Raw genomic sequence first — 24,853 nt, 5'->3', positions numbered from 1 at the left:
CTTTTCTGGGTCATACTATAACAATAGCTGAACAAAAGAACCAATCTGCAGCTGGAAACCACAGCACTGGTTTGAACTCAACACTGTATTCAAAGCCCAAAAGATCATCAGAGCTCAAGACTCCAGATTTGTTGGTCATCACAGCAGTAATTGCTTTAACCTGGTTTTCTAAGTTTCAATAGCACAAAAACAAACAAACAAAAACAAACAAAAAAAAAGCCACTGGACAATAATATTCATAAAATTTTACAAAATGTTTACCCGTTTAATAGAAATAAGATGTATGTATTTTAGGTTATGACTTTGAAACGCATTTCAAAGTGCTATAACACATACACAATAAAAAAGTTGCCATGACTCTCAGTGTGGTTTTCAAAATGTCATGGCATTCTTTTTACATATATATATCCAAAACTGATTTTAATAAAACGATCATTTAAACTTCATCTTTGCCTTTAAGACAGCTAGAAATATAAAATTCTCTTCAAATAGTTCAACGAACAAACACACTGCATATTTAAGCATATTGAAAAGAAAGTAGATTTTTTATGAATTTTTTTTGCAGAATAAATCACTAGAGTTCTAGATAGAATACCTACATTAATGCACTGATTTCATTTGAAAGAAGTATGAAATTGCAATTAGCAGAACAATGGCATTACTCTAAAATTCTGTTCATAATAGTTTGACTGTTCAGCAATTTCTTTCTTTATTGGTCTTGAGAACACCGCTGATGAGAACTGAGCATTTGTTTCCCCAAACTAGCCATGTTTCCTTACATTTTTAGTGGATCAGCTCCCTAACTTTAAAACTTAATGTAACCACCCTAATTTTTTTCAGGCATTTTCTTTTTTAAATTCCAACTACATTTGAGAACTTCTAAGAATTACTTTACAACAGTTCATCTCAGCCTGCTGTGTGAACGACTACACTTCAATGATTGTCTTCCCTTGAACTAGCCAGGCTATTTGGCATTAGGGAAAAGCCAAGTAATTTTTACTCATTGCTGCAGCATTTTTCATTTAAATCCTGTTCATGCTATCAAATTCCACAACTTAGCATAATATATAAAGAGGTCATACATTACTACTATAGACAGTCCTACCTTTCTCTTTTGAACTAGTATTTTCCCCCTCTCTATAGGGAGATTCCCATGAGATCTCATTTTACAAAGCACAGAGTACAAAAGACAAATAAAAGTGCCTCTGAGCTCTATGTTTTAAAATGACAGAAAATAACTTAAAGAAATATGAGTACACAGTTTACCTGAGTCCCTAGTCATTGTTTACCATAAACTCCCAATGGAGCCAGGCAGCTCTCATCATTTGGATCACACTCAGCAATGGTAACTGCAAAAGAGAAATATATATCACAAATATCTAATAGCAGTGCTTTTTCAAGCTACTATCATATGCAGATAGCATTGGATTCTTTGGTTCAGGATTCTACAGCATAATGGCACTTCTACAGCATGAGTTTCCAGTATTAAACACAGTTGATTTTTCCAGAAAAGCGAATAGCCACTGACAGAAGAACAAAAGAAGATTCGAGATCTATAGTTAAAATTTAAGCCTAATAGCTACAGTAATTGATTAGTTCTCCATGGATCTTCTTTGGTCAGTGAGGTGTGCCCAGAGACTACAGGAGATTATTTTACTGGGTAATTTTCACAGCGCAGTAGGGTATCTTCACAATGGGCTGGATACTGCCCTCCTGACAAAAACCACAGGGGACAGATCAGAGTGAAGAAAATTCAGCCAGAAGAATCGCTCTGCAATAAGCAGGGGGTAGGATTTTTGCCTTCCTGGGAAAGCAGCAAGATTTCTGGCCCCAAAACTTGCAGATCTCTGGGGTCTCTTGTGGACCAGAGTCATTTCTATGACTAAGGTGTCATTGGTCACTTCAGCTCTATGGCTATCAGCAGCCTTACCCAGTTACTCGGCCTCTTGACTCCACTTAATAGCTAATATGTTGAAAAAGGCTCTGAGAAACATGGCTATACCATGTTTACTGAGCCAGAGTAGGACAGCAGGGTTACGCAGCAGATGCACAATTGGCGGAAACTGGAGAAACTGGTTTTGTTTTGGAATTCAGTTAGGTTGGAAGTAGATATGGAGGTGATGAAAATTGCTAGCTAGATATCCTGAAAAATAATGTCTTGTTTTTAAACACAGGACTAGTCTAGTGTAGACTACAGCAATCATCACGATTCCTGCCAAAACAGTGCAAAAGAGAGCCAAAGGGACGTCTTTTATGGCTAGCCCAGTAGGTTGGCAAATCTCTGTCAAGGAAACCAACAGGAACATGGGGCGCGGAAATGCTTCATACTATCGCATCAACCAAAAACTAGGTTGAGACCAGTAATGCAGTCTGTATCTGCCACCCAAATTGCATTATACAATTTTCTATGAATCAGCAAGAGCCAAGGATGACCCTGGGCAGTTCATTCTTCCCACATTTCACCCAGCTCTCAGTTCTTTTCAATTCCAAATATCTGGTATTGACACCACATTCAACTCACTCTAAGTAATTCAGATGTGAGCTCGTGAGCTTCTTGTTCACAAGTGAGACATTTCCAAACCCTAGGTCAAGATTCTCAAATGTGTTTTGGTTGCCGCAGTTTTGAAGTTGCTGTGTTTTGCATTTCCAACACCTCACAGGGCCTGACTTGTAAAATGTGAATACTCAGTGCTTTCTCCTAACTGGACCCTCCAAGCACCCTCCCAGCTAGATTCAAAAATAATTTAGGCACTGAGAAAGTGCTAGTCACTCCTGGAAATCTAATCCATAACTAGAATAGACTGATTCACAAGAAAAACAGAAATCACCATAAAAAGATCCATGTGTTGCTGTGCTCAGGGAACTTACAGTGTAAACTTTATTCACATTCATAGAGACATAGTTAATGGTAAAAGGGTATGCCCTTTATGTCCAGTAACCATAATTTACTCTGTATCTCTTGAGAGCATGAGTCTGTATAAGGAATGAGAAAGAAAAAAGAAGTTGATGGATTAGCAGCTTTCCTTCTGGTAGTTAATTCAGCTGTCTGAAATTGTGAATGTTAGTACAGAAGGAAAGGAGATAGTTTTGTCAAAACTACGATAAAACAAACGTTAATGTAATCTCACAGGGAGCTATGGTTCAGAATATCTTAAAAAACAGATAAAACAAACCCTGAAACAAAGGTTGCTTTTAACCGTATGTAAACAGTCTTTGATCAATCAACAGAATCCTTAGAAAGGGCTGATATATCACAAAACATAACACAATATGTCTACAACAGTTGGGTGAGCGCTTCAACTTTGGTCACAGAGAGGATGCTAGTAGTTGGCAGGGAAACCCAACTAATTGGATCTGAACGGAACATTTTTGTAAAAATTAGCACATTTCTCCTCTTCTGTAGGCTGCAATCAGTACAGAGTAAAACGGATTGGTAATGCTGCATTATAAATGCATTTGACATCAGATAAAATTCCTCCTGAGGGCTGTCTTCAGATTTCATGGCTTTTCTCCTTCCTCCGCTGCATCCTCAGACAAATCTATAACAGAAAAAGAAGATGCTTAAAAACCCAGTATACTTTGTGACTGCACACACTGCATGTTGATCCTATCAGACTTTGTAAAAGTCTTGGTTATAGCTAGAGGAAACAATTTATTACATGTAAAACCACTATGATAAAAACGCATAACTTGCAAATTCAAGCACTCACAAGTTTAGAAACTACAAGAATTAAAGCAACAAAGACAATTTTATATCACTTATTTATGCATATGATAGATGATAAGAGTCTTTAAACTAAAAAATTATGGACTATATTTACATTGGAAAAAAAAAAAGAGTGAACAACTGGGCAAGTGAATTGAGATGTAGCCACTTAAATCTACTTGCATTTGCCTGCATTTTTTTTCCCCAGGTAGAACTGGCAATACAAACTGTATATTGCCCAGAAAACTTATTAATAAGGATTGCTTTTTATATAAGGATTGCTTTGGGGGAGGGGAAAATAGCAAACACCCTGTATCAAAGACGACTTCAGAAGACTCTCCTTTAAACTAGGAAAGCATTAATTTCTTATTTTCAAGGAGCAGTACAGCAAGAAATGATTCTATCTTGGATCTGAAATTAATCTTTGCAATAATGTACCTAACAAAACCAGAAAAGTGGGTAGGAACTTCTAAAAAGATTGCTTGGAGTAGCTACGCAAAAAAAAAAAGAACAGTAGATAATCACATTAGTTTGCCTACGCACACACTTATATGGCTTAATTAAAGTGATTATTTAACCCAGCAGTTTCTTACACGTCCACTATTATTACTGGTTGCAAATGATTTAATTTAATCCTTTTCTAATGAATGCAAAGCAATCCAAAATAAACTGGCACTATCTCCCAATGATATATGAATAATAATAAAACAACATACAGCTTTTTGTTTTTCTGATGAGCCATCACTGAAGGAGGCTGAAATCCCTACACACCCAGGGAAGTGAAATGATCCAGCAGGTCAGGGGCAGAATGAGATTTTAGTATTCAGGTCTTTTAAACCCCGGGCAGTACATCGTCCATAGGCTTTATTACCTATGTTCACACAGACTTTAGCACCAGCAGGATGCCTACATTTAGATTCAGGCAATTCCACATATATAATTCTTGTTTTTTTGTATTCCTTTTCCTCCCCGCTACCCTTTCTTTCCCCTCTCCCCCTTTTTTTTTCTCCCAGGATATGCAAGAATACTTTTCATGGGTGATAGGCTTAACAAAGCCCTGAACACTGAAGTGAAGCATCAGTGAGGCCAACAGACAGGAGGAGACGAAAGATGAAATCATCAAGGTCCCAAAGACTAAGGCAGTGAGATTTCAGCAAGAGTTGGAACCTCAGGGTCCCCAGTAGGCTAAGAGGCTCCTTCACTGAAGTTTCTACTCATTTTTCGAAAGGATAATTAAAAACACCATGCTAAAAGCTGACCTGGGTTTAAAAGGGCCAGATCCAGCATGGTAGTTCTTTTGTTCAATCCTCTTATCACACAGCACATGCTGGGTTGTCAAAGGGATCAGCACTTGGTCCCATCTGTTTATTGCCTTCATTAACAATTTTGAAGGTAGATGTAACAGCATGTTAATGAAACATGTGGATTATAAGAAACCAAGATGAAGACGAAAAAATATTGCAGTTGGGCCTAAGAGATTAACAAGGCTGAGAAAAGATCAAAGAAGATACAAGTTGAAGTAAATCATGGAAATTACAATCTTAAGCATATATACTTGTCAAAGGAGGTTCTACAAAAAAAAAACAGTACAGGGGAAAAGCTGTAGAAGACATGCATTTGAAGTGAAATAGTCCATGAAGCTCAATGCATCTTAGACCTACAGAAGCCAGTGCAGAGCCCAGAGTTAATGCTTTCATGCTTTTCCTGACTACGTGCCCCTGTGAAAATTATATCTGGGAAACTGTCTACAGTGTGTGCAGTACAATATTAAAAAAAATACTGGAAAATGGCCTACTTTCCGACCAAAATCAGGGCAAACGCATCCAAAGAGTTTGGAAATTGGCTTCTTCACTTTTACAAATGCACACATATAGTTCAGAGAAGAAACCACAAAACATTGGAAATATTCACTGTTAGCATTCTGTATTTAAGAGTAGCCCCAGATTTACCAGGGAGGGCAAGAGGCACTAACCTGTCCATTACCACTGCCCACTGAGATGTGCACTTCAAGACACTACCACTGCACAATTCCCTCATTATCAATACGATTATATATGATACGATTATATATGATTTGCCTAAAGGATATCTAAGAAGCATAATGGCAAGAAATAAAGGAAGGGAGGTTTCAATAAAAAACAGGGGAATAACTTCATGAAAAGGCTATAACATCCAAATGTGTCTTTCCTTTAATAAGCTTCAGTAGGCTCAAGGTAAAACATGTTAAAAATTAAAATTGTAATTACAAAATTATAAAGCAAAAGTAATTATTGGAGATAAAATATTCTGTCAAGAATTCTATCTTCAACTGATTTTATACCAATAATCTTCATGCCTGCTTCTACAAACTGACATGCAAAAATGGGCAACATTCATGGTTACTTTCAAGTTCATAAAGTACAACCCAATCTAATCAACTCAAGATCAACTCAACCTAATGTGTTGACCGCAATTATGGCCTGGCAGACTGAGGTAAAAGAGCAGGAATCACTTCACATTCACCCAGTTTTGCCTAACAGTACCGTAGATAGTTCTCTATAAGAAGCTGGAATACTGTGGTATGAATCAAAGAATACTGTATGAGCAAACTGTGGGAGAGGTGAGCTGACACATGAAGTATAGATTGAGGCTATTTTTATTGTGCAACTTTGAAATGAGAGGGAGTATGAAAATGTGCCTTGTAATAATAAGCTTTCCCACCTCTAGCCTATATTTTTCTACATGCAGTATTTATTAGTCATCTAGGAGAACAACATAAATTTCACATTGATCAAACTGGCACATGACATATTATGGTAGGTCAGATGACTAACATCAAGGAGGTTTATTGTCAGTATGTTCTGGCAAGCTTAGGCAAATCCAAAGATATACATGGTACAAAATTAAAATTCTGCAGATCAAAGCTCCGCTAATCCATTTCATCAGACAAAAAACACCTTCTTCCCCTTCTTCCAACTTCATAACACCCGCCTCCCCCCCCCACACACACAAAGGTTTCTAAAAATGTTTCATTCTGTACATCATCAAAAAATCTTCCCAGAATAATACTGGTTTGAGAATACTGCTCTGAGCACAGGCTCAGCAAATAGCTCTATTAGACAGATGTCCATTACAAGGCTTTTATCTCTATATATCAGCATAATTACGAATTAGCAAACTGTGCTTCAAAGTAATCATGACAAATTTTAACCCCCGTGCAGGGGACAAACCAAAGAGTTTTTGCAGACAGGCTTTCACTATAGGCATAAAATGTGTGATAGTTTAAATTAGTATCCCTATTTCTAACATGAGATTGCGTAGATCTGAGGCTAAAACACATTGCCACAGACAGATTCCACCTTCACCCACTTAGCTTATGTCCCTCAAGTTGCTTTTCATATTTGTCAATCAGAGAATATTAGCACACTCATCAAAGCAATATCTATAAGTGAAGAAATGGATGAGCTCAGCCACATGAATTTGCCTTTCAAAAAGCAAGGCTTCATGCATAAGTATTACTGCAGTCACAGAAAGACCATTTTTAAATCAAAATGTATTTTTCAGTGTCTTGAAGACTGAATACTGGAAGTTCAAAGAAAACCAGTTATAGAGACAGAAAATGATTGAAAAAAAATCACAGATAAAAACCTTCCTGGAATTATTATTCATGCAGCAATAGGCAGGGAAAAAAAATTAAAGGGAGGGATGACATCTGAGCATGAAGGCAGAAGGGAGGAGAAAAGACTGTTTTCTGTAGTCATAAATTGTTCACACTAAGCGTTACGGTAAGGTTTAAAGATGTTCAGGGTAAGCAATTAGGCAATGGAAGAAACTAACCAGGGAGGTGGTTGAGGTTTATAAAGATAGGGTAGATTAAATCCTAATGGGGATTAGTGAAGGGGAAGATACAGCGCTTTGAACCTAAAGAATCTTCTCCAATCCTATCATTTATGCTGCTATGATTCATCCTAAGAACAACATTTTGGACTCTCATGAATTACTGGCCGAGTTTCCTGGATACTATTGTACATTAGTCTACTCTGAGGCATGCATAAAACTTAGTCAAAGTTGGCTTTGAAGTGTTTAATCTACAGCGTTCAACACTTCCCAGTCTCTCGTTCGTAGAGTGACTCAGAAACAGGGTTGTTAGAGCAAGAGAATAAAAAGTTATTTTGAGTTCAGATTAAGCTAGAGAAGGGAGGTACCAGTTTCTTCAGCTCTTCCCACCTAAAAGAAAAGAGGAAAAAACACCCCACCTCATGGCCTGATGGTTTATATTGCTATTTCTAGACCAGATATAAAACAGCCTTAGAACAAACTACACCTTTAAAGTGAGTGTTTTTCATAAAATTTTGGATCAAAAACTAAACAGTATGAATGACCAAACCCATTAGCTCTTTTTGCTTTTTTTGTTCACATAAGAACACAGATTTTTTTCCTTAGCACCTTCAAGTCACATTTCTGAAAATACTGACAGTTTTCTTTTCAAGAACTCCATCCATTCACTGTTAATTATTTTCATAACCATTACAGACTGCTAAAGAGATAAATGTAGATTTCTCTTCCTTAACATACAATCTCTATTCCACGGACACTATACAAGAAGTTTTTCGTAAGCTTGAAGAAAGTAACAATATCTTGATTATACCCAGTGAACTGACACAGTTTAGTTTGGAGTGCAAAAGCAATTAGTATAAAATCATTGATTCCAATGCCGTGCTGAAGATGGATCCTTATAACGGCCAAGCTACAAGCTGTTGGTGGTGTAGCAAACAGAGTGAACATTGCCAGTCCTTCTCCAGCCTCCAGTGAGTCACTAATCACTGTGATAAATGCCTACGTATTTACACATGATCAGACTTTTGTATCTGACGGAGGAGTGATGGTAGATGAATGAATGGAAACATGGACTGACTCATTAGAACTGCGTAGCTCCAATGACTTTGCTTTTGGTTTAGGAAGCAGTGTGACTAAGAGTAAGGAGTTCATTCGGTGAACGTCTGTGTCCTGTGGGTCCGTACGCATTACAAGATGGATAACACAAAGCAACAATTTCCATCACTCATTTAAGTATGTCTCCTACTAACTGCAACTAACACATTAGGTCCAACCTAATGAAGATATCAGCCCAGTTTCCGAAGAACTAGCACTCACGCCATAAAAGAGCAGCATTAGAAGTAGCCAAAGGAGGAGCAGTTCCTACCTCAGGAGCAGCAAGGTTGCTTCTTCTAAGGACTGGCCACCGGTCAAACATAATGACCCTGCCTGGGTAAAGTTTACTGAGAGGGAGATTTATATATATCAAGATGGAGAGAAGAATATGAAGAATGAGACACTCAATAGCTTGAAGCCATTTACAGCTGTATAAATATCAGTCTAATAACAATATTCTAAGATCCATTTAGGAATCAAAAAAAAAAAGAAAACCCAGCATCCAAGAAAGATTATGAAGTAAAGCCTAAATATGTTTGCAAGATAACAAGCTGTTCAAAAAGTGTTCAGCATACTTCAGCTCCACTTTATCTATAGTCTAATGCTAGTCTGGCAAAGAGAACAGCTTTTTGCACTATCTCGAAATAAAAGAGTAGATCATTTCTCTTGAAAATGCATTTTCAATTGAGCCAAAATTTTGGCTGAAAGATGTCCATTTTCCTTAAGTACCTGGGTCATCAAAATCAATTATCAAATCCTGGACATTTTTCTATGCTTTCTAAATTTTTGAGAAATGGTTGTTTTTACTTAAAAATTTTCTTGAGAAAAAAGTCATTTCTTCAACAGATGATGCTTAAGTTTCATCGGAACAGTTATTTCTTGCCCGGGAATTCTTCCTGAAAATGAGTTTGCATTTCAGTGGCCCAAATCTCCTTCTTTTTAATTAAGTATGAGCATTTTTAGTGATGTAATTTAAATCAGAGATATCTAAGGCAAATACACAAAACATAAATCTTAAAGGGAGCTAAATATGGCCACATGAATGGCTACACTTCAGTTTCTTCCTCATCGGATTTCTTTCTTACCATTCACTGCAACTCAAAATCCTACAAAGCCTTTCAGATATGTTGGCTCTACAGTAATTTACTATTATAAAAAATACATGTGGGTTTGGTACATTTAGGTTACATGTATTAAAAACATGGTGTTTTTAGTGTCAGTGTAATTCTTTTGCCCTGGGAGAACTAATACCACAGCAGTTGGTCTTCTGCCTGCTTGGTTTGTTGTGCCATTCTGTTGACTTCCCAAATCAACCATCAAATGGGGATCTGACCATTAACAATTCCTTTATCCTCCCAGACAAGTGATCACCGTGACAGATAGACAAAACTCCAGGGGCAAGTTACCTTGAGGGCAAGATTTTCCACCCTTTTCATTTGAATGGCAGTGAATCCTCTTCCTGGAGACTCAGTGCTTGCCTGCAGGAAGAGCTAAGATCCTTCATGGATATGACACACACACACACACACACACACACACACACACACACACACACACACTGCAGACACTTTCTACTCCTGAGGACTGACTGCAGCTCATCATCAACATCTGAAGATCTCTGACCTCCCTGCTAAAATCTTCAGGCATTCCTCATCTATCTATGTAACTTTGGTTAAGTTTGAGTAAAATTTTCAGCTGAGATGATGCTCCTTTGAAAAATGCAGATGCAGGACAAACAAATCATTTTTCAAATTCATGCTGAAATTGTCAGATCAATTTAGGTGAAAAATAAAGATCTTTTGAACTGCTATTTCACACTGAAGTATTGTAAATAAACTTCTTTGGGTTGAACTAAAAAAAGTTCAGATTTTAAACTGAAATGAAATGCTTAATTTGGAGAAAAAGAAAGAGCAACCTAACAGAATCACTGTGTATTGTCCCAAAATAACATATTTTCTGATTTCTTGTTTCAGTCATAAAGTTAAAAAAGTTGTTTATTCACAGAACCCTATCCTTGGCAGCATGTATCCATATCTTAAGCAAGTCAAAAGAGAGCAGTTATCCTTTAATATGTGGCAATTGTCAGAACAGAGCTTTCAACAGTTAGCTATAATACATGAGTGCCAAGTATATTAGGCTGCGTAACACGAGTTTCAGCAAGACATCAGGTAAGAGGTATGGTAAGATTATCAGGAAAAAAAAAGGTCTACTTTTTAATGAACAATTAGTCTGATAAAGACACTCATATAGGACCTAGTGCTGTGTTTCTTGTGCAAATGTAACTTGCATGGTCACAAAAGAAGTTAGTACACTCATAAATAAACATTGCTTCCCTCAGGAGAGATTTTCCACATTTTCTTTACAGCCTCAGGGGACTGGCACATAAGAGCCCATGGCCCCTCAATATCAGCAAGATGCAACAAAACAGAAGAAATCCCAAAAGGAAAGCATACAGGGCTGAGTGATTTAGTGGAAAACAAAAAAAGGGAGGGAGGGAGAGAAATAAAACATCTAAAGGCAAAATAACACTAGCAATTGTTTAGTGCAATGAAGAGATATAAAAGAGGATTAAGAAGAAGAATTCAAGGAAAGGAATACTAAGGCTGTTTTAATGCCACATATTCTCCTAAGAGAAGTTGTGGAGGCCACATGGCTTATGACATTTGCGAATTAAACCAAGTACCACAATGAAGACAACAATCTGGCTGTGTCAGGGAGATGGTCAAGCTGATATAACAGGAGTTTTCCATTTCTAACTCCTACTATCATATAACAGATCTGAGGTGCTACAAATTCCTAAGTGTTTTGTAATATTCACAGAAATATCAGCTTTTGCTTACCATCAAGCATTCAGCAACTGAATACTCTTCAATATGTTGTTCCTTTCAACAATGGAACATTAGAGTGCAAATGATAAAATCATATTCAAGATTTCCATGGATTCTTCTGGAAATAACATACAACAGGGTTTTACCACTTGATGTCATTTTTCCTCTGGAGTCTTGTGGGGAAAAGGGCTGGGTAGGGAGGCAGGTTTGAGGAAAAATTTGTTTAAAAAAAAAAAAAAAAGGAAAAAGAATACTTTGGCATAATATTTTCCAATCTTGAATTTCACACATTCCTTTTAAGCTACACTATAAGAGAAAAATGTTCTAAGAGTTTTTTCCACATGCAATTTTTGATAAGTCTCAGTGTTGGCTTAAAAGAAGCAAGAGAGAAAAAAAAAGCATAAAGAGCATATATTCAAGCAATAGCTAAGTAATAGCTTAAAGAAATCTTCTATACGGATACTTTAAAATGCCTCTGTTATTCTATAAAAATCTGTTCTCTCTTTGCTTTTTACAACAAACATCTTTGATAAATCTTTTGTTTGCATTTGCAAAGAATAATTTGGAGGGAAGAAGGCAGGGAATGCAGCAGGACTTTGTATTTTTTTGACTCATAGGTCTTCTTACCTGTCTTAATATCACACTGTATCACAGACCTGTAACAAAATTATCTTTATTTCCATTACTTTTCCACTGATATCAGTCCTGACTCATACAAAAGGAAGCAAAGAATCATTGCCTTACTCTAATTTCTAGCTGTATATTGGCCATAGCAGTTATGATGGCAATCCACAGAAATGATGAAGATTTGATGATCCCATAAAGGACTCGTCATGGCCCAGATGTGAGAAACTGCTAAAAAGTTGTCGTCTCTCCAACCTTCCACCCAAATCAACAGAAGTTGAGGGGGAGAAGCACTTTGCAGAACTGAGCTTTTTAGCACCTCCAGAAACACTGGCAGAAGTCAACATGCCTGCATGTAAGGCTTGGAATGATGAAAATAACGGTTTTAAATGTCATGCGGATTTTCTCATGGGCTCAGGAAGCAATAAAAACTAAGTATAGTGAGAATGCAGGAGAGCAATATAGCTTTCATCATTTTCTGTGACTTTAGGGAAAACAAGCTCAACTTTTATAGACAGGCAATTTGGTGTTACAGTTTTAAAAAAAACTTCAATTCCTATGGGATTTCCATAAGAAATGCAGGTTATATTCAAATTTCTGTTTTCTGCAATGACACTGCTAAAAATAAATCTGCTGTCCTGAGAATAGATTGGTTTAATTCCACTGCAACACAACTGTCCTAGATCATAATCTTCTTATTAAACTAGACACTAGTGATGCTAGAAAAAGCAAATAGTTTCATTATTTCCTCATTGACTAGTAACATTAGGTAAGTGACTGCACAAAGTCAAGAAAGCAAAGCAATAGAGATGTCTATCAAGAAAAGAAAAAAAGGAAAGAAGAAAGAATTTGGTAAACAATTTCCAGAAAGTAGGCTGAAATACAGAGCAAAGGAGAGCCTTTGTCGTGCAGTGTTTCAATTTATAAATCACACTGCATTTCTTTACAACTTTGGGAGGAGTTTTAATAACATCAGCTGCTTGGAACATCTACAAAGAAAATGTTAAATCATGACACAGCTAAAGTGTTATGCCACAGATAGTCACGTTAAAAAAAATACGATGCTTAATTTAACGTCGGGTACTGCAAACTCAGTAATGCAAAATCAGTTGTTAGCTGATTTTCTCTCTTTTTTTTCTGATATTAGTATTACAATATTGCCAATTAAATATTATCAGTTGACAGTAAGCATCAGTATGTATAAATATCAGCATAAATTATCAGTAAACATCTAGGTTTTCACAACCTGTTCCGAAGTCAGCGGAAGTCTTTCTCCATGGCATAAATCTGTTCCTACTTAACATCTCATAGGACAGAGCTTCAAGGCTCAGGTTTACTAGTTAGAAGAACAGTGAACTATACATTATACTTAATCAACTATAATCCCAGTCCAGGAAAATGTCTCCAACTATTTAAGCACACAATCAGTTGAGCTCAGTGAAGCTGAGCATATCAAGTACGTGTTCAAGTTACTGACAGGAGATGGATGCATTCGTAAGTGCTGTCCTAACAAGGGATCTACGTACAGAATTATATGCTTTCCTAATCATGGCCCAGATCTCTTTATACCATAGGATGTAATTTAAACCTGTATTCCAGGACTGGTGATGTAAATGGATTCAATCCAATACTATTTCAAATTTAAACTTGCTAGAATATGGATTTTGGAAAATATTTATAACGTGTTTTTTGTGTATCACTCCTTCCTTTTTCCTTCCTCTCTCCTCTGCTCCTAGATTTTCCTGATGATGTCTGAAATTCTGGCATAAAAGAACTACAGAGAGACAGACAGAAATTAATATTTAAAAGAAAAATCTACATTTGTGTTCTGAATTAAATATAAAATGTACAATGCACATTCAGAGACAAAATGGAAACAAAGGTTTTTAAAACTTTTAAGTTTACCGTGCATGTGACTTGCCGGTAATGTTGGTATGGATTATTTTTCAAGAAGAATCTGGTGACACCTAAATCCTAAATACTTAAATCCTAATACTTAAATACTTAAATCATTTGTTAGATTAAATTCAATACAATTTTGATTAAAACTTAATCTTAAGCAGTGTATTTATGTCTCCAAATGTGATTATGCCTCCAAAGTGTCATCAAAGGAATCTCTGCTTCTACATACAGGATTTCTGATCTGTAACTACAGGCAGGTTTTACATCAAAGTTCACTCAGTGCTCCAAAAGCTCCATTGCAGCCTCTCTAGGTAACGGTTTTGACAAAAATGTAAATAGGGATATGTTATTGAGACAGATTCTACTGCAGCAAAAGTGAGATCTAAATACGGCAGATGAAGATTTATCAGAATGTGGACAGGATAGTCTCACAGTGCTTGTCCATTATCTGCTTCTGCCAGGATCTTGCCACACGCTGAATGCTATTGCTTCTCCCCCAATATATTTACAGCTTCCAATATATTACAGTATCTCGTTGCTTACTCAAGGATTTTGTTGGAAGAAAGGCAATACACATGACATGTAAGAAGTCTTGAGAGGAACTGTGAGTTAAGATATAGAACCTTTTTGCCTCTTAACCCTTCTTGGAATGTTGTCTACCAGGGTTTTCCAAACTGCCATGCATGAGGTCATGCTCCGCAGTCCATGAAACTACTATACAAGAAGAGGACATTATCCTTACAGTATTTTCAGCTTAATTGGTAAAGATATCATCATGCATAAGAAATGGGAAGACAGAAATCCACGATTGTGAACGTCTGGAAACCACTGGTTCAGTGGTACATAAAGATGAAAAGCAGAGGATCAAACTAGGATTTTGGCAGTATTCATTAAACTACAGATAGTGAACAATAAAACTTACGAACAATAAAAAATAACATGCAACAAATAGTTACACTGTTTAATGTAACACCTATCTTTCCTCATGCTTTTTGGAAGGCAGTAAGACAGATTCTTTGGAAACAGATGCAGATATTAGCACCTCATTTAATGTGTTGCTGTAGGACTAAGAAGTACTCAAGAAAGACAGATCTCTTCAGCATGCTCAGGTAGCCTGCTGTCTCACAGATAATTAGGCCATATCTTTTTCACTCACACAGGCCAAGAAGAATTTATACTCTTCTATCAAAAATGCTGTTTGTCTGAAATACTACATATCCATTACTATGGCGAGTACCTGTTCAGTAGCTTGGAAAAGGATGAGTATTCATTTTAACAAATTAAATAAAATTTTCAGATCTATCATGCATGGGATAAGAAGTTAAATTACTTCATGCTTGTAAAATTAATCTGGATTATACTGAGGCGATGATCTTCAGAGATACTGCAATACCACTTCCAACTCCTGCCAGGACTATTTTGACTGACTTCCTAGAAATGCTTCTAATACTTCTTTACCTTCCAAATTCTAAGATGTTCTCTCACTTTATTCTTTCTCTTCAGTCTGATCTAGAAATATCTTCCTATAGCACGCAACACCACCAGATTTGGCACATCTCGGGACTAATCCAGGCTCTTCCAAGACAGCAGAAGAACAAGCAGGAGGAGGATAAAGGTTCAAAGAAATCACTTTTCTTTGGTGAAATCTTTTTATTTCATTTTGATATACTGAGTTTAGGATAAGTGCAATCTCCCTAAAACTCTGGGTAGAGTTTTATAGATGTGGATAAATAATTTTGATTTATTTAATTAGCTAATTGAAATATTTAAAGGCTCTATCTTATCTGCCTGTTCTGAGGTATGTTCTCATATGTCCACAAAACACACTTTCAACCTTGTTAATCAACGAACAACCAAATCATGACAAGAACTGGCATTGGCTTTAGGGTGGGAGCAGAAAGTGACCTGCAAAGCTCAATGGAATATGAGTCAACTGAAGTCATGAGTCAACAGCAGCCTGTAGGTGATTGACTCTGCCTCACCAGTAGGTGTTACTTCAGCCGTTAATGCAGATTGCTGTATGGCTGCAGGGATATGCCTGCCTGCCAAGGTACATAAAAAATATCCAAACCAAACTAAAATCTGCCAGATACTGAAAATATCACATAACACCCTGCTCTGTATCTGCAACAGCATCCAAAGTAACGTTTGGGAGAGCTGACCACAACCACACCCATCTCTATGTCTGCTCTTGAGCCTGAAGATTTCTCATTGACGGCCATTCCACTTAATGATTCAAAGCAACGCTTGGCTACTTGATTGCTATGATTTAACGCAGTAATAACAATAACCCGGACTATGGCTTAAAACACTCACAGTATTTCCAAAACTGTTTATTAGCATTGGCTTCTGGTTTACTAGCTATTTTCAACACCCTTAATACTGAAGTTCCTCCTCTGGCAGGTCCGAGGACCCAAGATCATGTGAAAAAAGGCAGCTTTCTTTGCTGCTTGACTGAGTATTTGATAACTGCTCTTAACTTTTACCATTTACTTACTCAGCCTCAGCTCAGGCTGAAGCCATCTGAAATGCCCAGTGCATTGTAACTTCAGGTCCAAAATAAAACTGCCTACAGAACACAGTCTGTATGGGAGGAAATTCAATAGCTCCTCTTCAAATTCTGAGACAACAGCAAGGTCACCACTTAATAATCTCACCCTTTTATTGTAATCATAGTCTTAAAAATCATACTCTAATGCTTAACATCTCTGAGCAGAGTATCACACAGAGTATCCTCAGGCTGAGGATTTCTATCACACCTTCGCTGAAACTTACCTTTGGGCTAGCATATTCCAACTGTTTATCAAACCCCTTTCTGAGCATCCTTAGTATAGGGAAGTTCAATGATAAGAGTCTATTTCATCTTACTCTTTCGACAAAAAAAATTATTGCCATGTTTTTTTCTTTCAATCTACATACATCAGAGTTCACAGGAACTGAATCCATAGCTTATTTAAGGTTGGTTATAGCCCAACATAAGTCAACATTCTATCCTGCAGTTATTAAGATTAGACAAAGTAAATGACAATAGGTTTTGTTCAGTAGAAATGATATTACAAGAGAAACACCCAGTGCAACAAAACCATTTGTCTACTGAACATAAAATATCTCACCTCAGTTTTCTTAAAAAGTTTACGTGAATATTTCTGCAAAATTCACACAACCTTTTTGTTTGTTTGATTACACAGATATAGCAAGTGAAAGACAGTAGTATTCAGCATTTCATCTATACACAACAACGATAAAAACATTTTTCTATGAGACTATTATTTTGCTGTAAATCCAATGCTTATGAAACCAGTGGAATTGAAAGCAGGTGGGACACAGCACAAGGGTTTCTCATCATTCTAAGCATACAGTTCAGCTCACTCAAAAATAATAAAGCCTCTATGCTTATTCAGTCTTGTACTTCTCCTAAAGCTGGGCCACTCAATTGTGCCAAATAATGTGCTGTCCAACTTGGACTGAATTGAGAACACTAAGCTCATTTTCCTAGTGAACTGTGCTGTACTTGTATGATTTCTACATTACAAACAGACATTATCTATAAGAAAAGAGAAACAGAAACTTTTTGAAGTAGCGCCATTTCCAATTTCTTATTTTATTCTTAATGCAATCTTAAAAAGATATTTGAGACTAAAACTTAATATTCATATATACACACACGTGTGTACAGTACTGTGTAATTAAGTAATCGTGTACATACATATGTGCACTCTGCCAAATTCTGCATTGTCACTGTAATTTATATTTCATCTGATAGCTGGAAGCCACTCCGTAGACCATTCTCTTTCCAACTATAAACAAAAGATAGCATCATCTTTTATACTCATTAAAGATTAACAAGGAGCTAACAAAACTTTTACCACATTCGCTTTTGCTATGAAAGAGATAAAAGCACAACTTGCATCTCATTATGTTGAGCTGTAAAAGTGAGAAAGAGAAAAACAAAGATAAAGCAATTTTTTGCATGGTGAACTGAATGATAGCTAAATTTGTTCAGATAAAAGCTATAAATCAACTTGAAGCACTTTGAAGTATTTAAAAATAGTTTTAAAAAACTTCTGGTGTCTGCTTTTCTCCTTGCTCTCCTATCTTCATAATTATTTTTAAAATTTGAGTCCTGGGTAGTATCAAACACTAAAATAGGGACTGACATTAAAAACAACTTTTTATTGGAAATCTGCTTTGCCAAGGAATGGAATTGTCACCCAAGCTTTGAAAAGCAGTTCTTGGGAAAACTTTTGACAATTCTGAAGTGCCAAGGCTGCAAGAGGCTGCAATAACTAAATCAGACATTTTCTTTAAGAACTTTGATTTTCAGTACTTCAGTACATACCAGAGACATATATACATATATATATATACATGTAGTCTAAACCATCCAGAAGTCTGTGATTGCAACTGCAGTTCTGAAATAGGAATTTTCAATATTCCCTTTATAGAAACTGTTGGCATTTGTCATTATTATTCTGTACTATATTTAAATACAGAAATATATCAAAAATGAAAATTTTCATTAAGTATCTGATTGAAAATGTAACTAGATATGTTCACTAGTTGTGAACAACAGAAGTTGTGAACACAGGAATTTCTGACAGAGATTTTCACAGTCCACCTCCAATAGTTGCCCAGCAGAACTCCTCTTGTTCACCTCACAGTATCTTCAGCTCCCCTTCGTGTTTTACTGATTGCCCCCTAACCAAGAGCCACAAACCTGGCTGGTTTTGAAGCTAGGGTGTGTTTATTCAAGATCGTGTCAAACAGAAAAGACAGCTGTTGAATTCATGTTTGGCCTTTTCCCTAGTAATCCGAATCTTTCCTTTGCACACACCCAATAATTTATATGAAATTTGTATGAAATTATTCTTTTGGAGATATCTATCTCTGTTTTAAATGCATTAGAAATTGGCTTTGTTCAACACAGCTGACATAATTGGTTCAACAAGGGTGGGGAGAAAAGAACAACAGGCAAATACCATGATTAGATGTTTGAGAGCAAGGTTAAATATGACAGGCATTTTTGTTAGTTACCAAATAACCGGATATTTGGAAATTATCATTTAGGAGGCTTCCGGATCAGCCAGTCAAAATGGGCTATTCCAGTGTGCCCAAGTGCTTCACATCAAACAAGAATATGTGTCTTTTCAGCTTAGTTTCCTGCACTCCATCTGCTTCTTGAAAACTTTGACTAAAGTTGCACGAAAAATTTTACATAAACAATTTTGCCATTGGAAAAAAAAAAATCACTGATTTTCCTTGGATGAGAATAGCTTTAACAGAGAATTTTTAGTGAAACAAAAAACCCTCAGAATCAGAGCCCACATCCTGACATTTAAATATATACTCAAACCGGAAAACAGTCCATATGCAAGCACTTCTGAGTTTCTGAGTTTGTATTAAAATAAGGCTTGTATTCAAATTAAAAAAAAAAAAGAAATCCTGTGCAGCGGGGACAGCGGGGTGGCAGCTCGGGGATCCTCGCGCGCTCCCTAAGCACAGCTGGTCCAGTCCCCCAGGTGTCCAGCAAAGCTGCAACCCCAGTTCACACCTTTCTGCTCCTGGGCCACTCGAGGGCCTAAGGACCATTTCTGTGCAGCTTGTTAAAACCAATTTCTGGGGGCTGCTGAACAGCTGCAGTGCTGTCTGGAGTCTGCGGCACCATTGCTTTAGGCTTGCACTTAACTCTCTCTTCCAAATCCCTTCAACCTTGAAGCAGGGCTTGAGAGATTTTTCTACCACACCTGCACTTGAGGAAATCCTACCCAGCTGCAACCTAGAGGTTTTCACTTCATCATGCTACCTCAAAATCCTCTAATGTTCTAGTGGCAAGAATAATCTTGCACAGCAGAACCAACATTCAACTGGCAGCAAGAAACAAGCAAAGGGCCAACATTTTTTTTTTTTTGTAAGAAGCAGGGACCTAATAATAAGCATTGCAGGAGTCCATGGAGTGAACAATTCTCAGCAAGCGTGCACAAAAGCAGGTGCCTCTTTTTCTAAAGGAAATGATAAGGTCATTTTTTTTCCCAATAGTTCTGCAGGAAGCAGCACTACATGACTCGCCTCATGCTACCAAGCATAGCACAAGGAAAAGCAGGATCCTTTTGGCTCTTACCACACAACCCTAAACTGCCCCACCAAAGTAAAGGCTTTAATGAATCAGTAGGGAAAGGAGGATGTGGTTATGTGTCTGGCACATGCACACCAAACAAAGTACCACTATGCTGGGGACATTCTCTGTGGGAATCTACAGCATGCAGAAAACTAGCACAGCTGAACTGCACAGACTTTTACTATTTTAAACAAACACTGGCTATCATTAAACAACCTTCAGAATGCTACTCCTTTCTGGGGTATACAAGTTAAGAAAATTAACCATGGTAACACAAAAACATATGACAGTAATCTTCCACTGTTCACAGATTCTTAAAAAACAGAAGGGTTTCAACTATGATGATCTCAATGCAACCACCTAGTTAGATTCCCAGAATAACATAGAATAAAAAATGTCACCCAATAGTTTACTCAGCAAGCTTGAAGTAAACTCAGCAACTTGAAGTAGAGCCTTTTGATGTAAAAACACCAAGTGAAGAAGAATGGATCACATCTGTAAGAAAACTATTCTTCACTGCTCAAAATTTGTCATTTCTAGGTCCAGACTTCCCTTGCTTCTGCTTCTAGCCATGTACATGTGCAATCCAGTGGTTCTAAAATCATTATCCGGTTTTGTTCATCTCTACTTTACATCAAACAAAACACAAGAGGAAGTAAGAAAAAGCTGTAATATACACACTATAGATCACTTAATCTCATGTCTAGTGAGACACAAAGTACAAGATAACAATCTTCAATCTAACACACATTGTCTACTGCAACTGTCATTGCTTGGATAGTGAGTTGGGTTTGTCAATACTAGAAGGATTAAATGTAGATATAGCACCTATCTGAGCAAACTGTCCCACTGTGGATATGCTTTCCTCATTTGTCAATGAGTGGTGATGAAACTAAGGAGGTAGAAATGATGCTGAGTACACTCTGTACTTTTAATTTCAGCAGATTTTTTTTCTACAGAAAGCTAGTAGTCTGTTGGAGCCTTTTTAGAGTACGTTTGAAAGACGACTTTATTTATGCAGAAACTTCACTTTATTAGTCATTCTACTGCCAGATAATTTCCCTTGTAAAACACCTGTTTACTTAAACCAAATTTGCTTCTCTGACCTTATCTACAGAGCAGAAACTCGGTCCTGTGCTATGCACCAAGCACTGGAAGAACTGAGCAGAGATGGTGAAGGTCTTGGCAAATTTTATAGTGAGAATGATAAAGATGAAGGTTTTCTTCAGAAGAATCAGGTAAAAAATAGCAGCTCCCTTTCCTCGGGAGCTTTCAGCTTTATTATTACAACAGAGTAATATCAACAGAACATGTTTTGTTGTTAAGAAGTGATCTTGTTCAGTCTGGTTGTGATTTCAATAAAGAAGGAATGATGAAGATCGGGGAGGCAGCACACTGCGAGGTGAGGACGAACTGGATATTTGTCCAACATCCTACAAGGGCCCTTGGAGAGTGTGAAGTGCAAAAACAGAAAGTATCCCATAACCTGCACAGAGTAGTGTTCATGGTGAGAAGAGGGGAATCAGGAACCCCCAGATGCTCTTCCTGAACCAGGGGATGCTCTTTGTCACCTCTGACTGAGGGCACTGACCAAAGATGGTGGCTGGTAGAGACATCTGCAGGGTTTGAGAGACGAAACAGTGCATGGGAAGAGAGCAATGCAAGACAAAGCAGCTCTCTGCTGGAAACGGGCTGAGCTGAGGTAGCAGAATTCTTAGTAACAACATCACAGAGTATTAGAAAAATATCATTTTACCACAATCAACAAATGAGGAACAATACCAGGAAGACAGTTACATCCATGTCTATGTCCTCTTTTAATACCAAGGCTTCAATCCCCAGAGTCACTTCTGGCAGCTGCTCTGCAGAAGGTAATATAACCAGAAAAAAAGCAGCAGCTTCATAATTTAGAAATACACAGACCCTGGGACCAGATCCCCCGATCGGGTCATCCAGCTGAGAATCAACAGGCTACTGTTGCTTTGTTTCTAACCACTTCCTGACTGTAGTTTAGCTATTTAGTCTTTCGCCACCTGGTTTGTATTTGATTTACAAAAATAAAAATAAACAAACTCACCGAAGGAACAACAATAATACTGCACAGTATGCAGTTTGTGACCAAAAAGGCTAGGAGTTGAGGCAATACATCCTCTGGTACCTAAGCCACAGGTCAGACTGGTTGCCAGCTAAGCCAATATTTCTGGTTTGAAGCATTTTCTGAATTCTCTCAAACAATAAGAAGGATTTGTTCCATCACTGAAATAGAAAACTAAATTAAAGAACGGCTGTGTAAATAAAGTGGAAGTTCATTCAAAACCAGTGACCCAGAGGCCAGTTATTTGTGGAACATAAAGGAACTTAACCTGGGAAGAGGTCTTAAAGTCCAAAGCTATATTTCTACTGCTTCCTTCCTCACCAACATATACACAAGCATAAAATGGCCCTGAAATATGAAATTTGGGCTGAAATGAGGGCTTTTTTGAGTTATTTTGCTGTAAATATATGTTTTATTTGATTTTTAACTCTAAAAGATAAAAGCTAAATTAAAAGCTAGAATTCCTATTTTCCTAGTAAATAATACTGTATACATTTATGTATAATATTGCAAATATTTTGTAAATAAACCAATCTATCCATTGTAACATTTTACAGTTATCTTAAAGTTGTAACTTATCCATTAACTTCATGATCAATTCTTCCTGTGCCACTAATCTTCAGGTTTTAAGTGGAATCTATGTTTCCATATATCTACTTAAAATTGATCACATAGCATGTTTGTTTAAAAATAAACATGCCCAACAACAAAGCCTGAACAAGATTTCAAAAGTCCATGTAGAACTTGAACTGTCAAACGAGTTCAGACACACCCAAATCTCACTGAAATTTGATTATGTTCCTTAGTACTCTTTTAGTATGGTGAGAGGTATAATACAGAAAAATGAAAAGAATCAAACAGGAATGTGCCTAGAAAGTATATAGCAAGCAGATTTCATTCACCTGGCAAGCGGTTCAGTTAATGCTCAGTGCTGGGAGTAGGGCATGGTGGGGAGGGGGCGTATTTTCTTATGCCTCAAACCAGCTTCATGTCCACTTCTGCATCTAGCAGTTCCAGTTCCCAGTTAGTCAAACTGCATTAAAAAATCTATTCTGTGGCAATCACTGTACTTATTTTCATTCTGGATAGCAGGAAGATTTTAAAAACCATATGCTCATTTGCAATAGTTCATGTTCATTTGTTGTCAGGTGCCAAGTAACTGATCCAGAAAACAACTTACATCTATGTTTAGAGTTTAGCATATGGATATTTCCATTGACTGCTGTGACAATCCTCATGAGTTTGAAGTTAGGCGTGATCCAACTTTTTTGAGTAAGTCAAGCAATTCCAGTTTCTTACATTCATATATGCCTTAGGCTTCTACCTAAAATATAAACAGTTCTTTGGCTTAGAGAAGAATGCTTTTTAAAAATACTTTAAAAGCACAGGAATGGCATTCTAGCTGGACCAAAGACTATTTCCCACAGGCACTTTCAGAGCATGGCCTGAAGTGAGTGCTTAAGTAGTATATAAAGTAGAGGGCAAACTATAAAGCTATGTCCACCCTCTAGCATTCTGCAGCTGGTGCATTTCCCAAGGTAGTGATGATTTTTGCATCTTTGTAGTTAGTTGGTTCCAACTGACTTTTCTTTCATAAACTTATCTAATCACTTAACCCATTTGTCCTGGGCTTCCATAAAATCCTGTGGCAAGGTATTCTACCATTTATGCACTGCGTAGAAGAGTAACCCCTTTACTTGCTTGAAGTCACTGCCTGATATTTCACTTGGTACTATTAGCTCTAATTTAGTATTTTGAGAATCACTGAACAATCCCTACTGACCCATGCTGTTCAGTTTTTCTGTCATAGAAAGAATTCACCTCTCTTCCATTCTAGAAAATCCTCCTGTGTAGCGCCTTGTCTTTAGCTTAGATTTTGCCCTTTGGATCTGTCCCCTCCTCCTTTTTTCATCACTGTTATCCATATGAACCACGATCGGCATCTCACTTCTCCATTTTCTAGAGATCTTCTAATTCTCTTGATCAGTTTGTTACCGCTACATACCATTCTTTCACCTGAGATCGGAAGTCATCCCTCCTTGGTCAAGTGGCCACACATAGAAACCGCCCCCCCTCACCTTTTTTTTTTTTTTTTTTTTTTTTCTCTCTCTCAAGAAACAAGACCTCTGTTCCTAAAACACTTCCAGACACCACGTACTCCTTCCCCACCCCCAGAAGTCCTGGGAGGACAATAGCTGTTTGCAGAAGGCTTCATTGTTCAAGCAGGTGAGAGACACTCAACACCAACGTTGCTAGAATGTTCTCTTGCACCGGTCCAGACCTGCCTCCACCATCACTTCTCAGACGCCAAGTTCCTGCCAGCAGAATGTTCTCATTTGCCACTGTCACAAGTATGAACAGCAATCACAAATTCAGATAGAATTCGTAAGTGAACCTAATCCCCAAACTGTCACAGAAGCCATTTGAATAATCCCGTACCTGACAGGGCTCATCTCCATTTCCCCCACACTTTCCCCACTGAAAAGTGTAGAGATGAGCAGACTAGTTTAGCTGTGGGAAGCTGCTGGCCTGGAAGGAAGCTCTGGCTGAGCTCGTAATGGAAACCACCTGCCTCGTGGTTATGTTCTGCAGAACAGAATTTCTCATTATATTCCCTCTATAGTACTTACTTAAAAGACAAGAGATTTTCAATGTCATGTTAAAAAAGAGAA

General features: G+C 37.4%; 1 protein-coding gene across 1 annotated transcript in view; it reads right to left on the bottom strand.

Moving 5' to 3' along the window:
* Positions 1-2,817: 2,817 nt before the first annotated feature.
* Positions 2,818-24,853, bottom strand: part of BBS9 (Bardet-Biedl syndrome 9) — a 303,074-nt gene continuing 281,038 nt past the window's right edge. The window contains exon 23 of the mRNA XM_088521368.1: positions 2,818-3,539. Coding sequence (XP_088377494.1) covers positions 3,499-3,539 — 41 coding nt within the window. The 3' untranslated portion in view covers positions 2,818-3,498. The remainder of the gene's footprint in view (positions 3,540-24,853) is intronic.

The sequence above is a fragment of the Tinamus guttatus genome, unplaced genomic scaffold (genome assembly GCF_059628265.1).
Source record: "Tinamus guttatus ecotype Peru unplaced genomic scaffold, ASM5962826v1 Tinamus_guttatus_pri_ptg000119l, whole genome shotgun sequence".
NCBI lineage: Eukaryota > Metazoa > Chordata > Aves > Tinamiformes > Tinamidae > Tinamus > Tinamus guttatus.
Note: the sequence above shows the minus strand (reverse complement) of the source record. Positions and strands in the feature narration are given on the sequence as shown.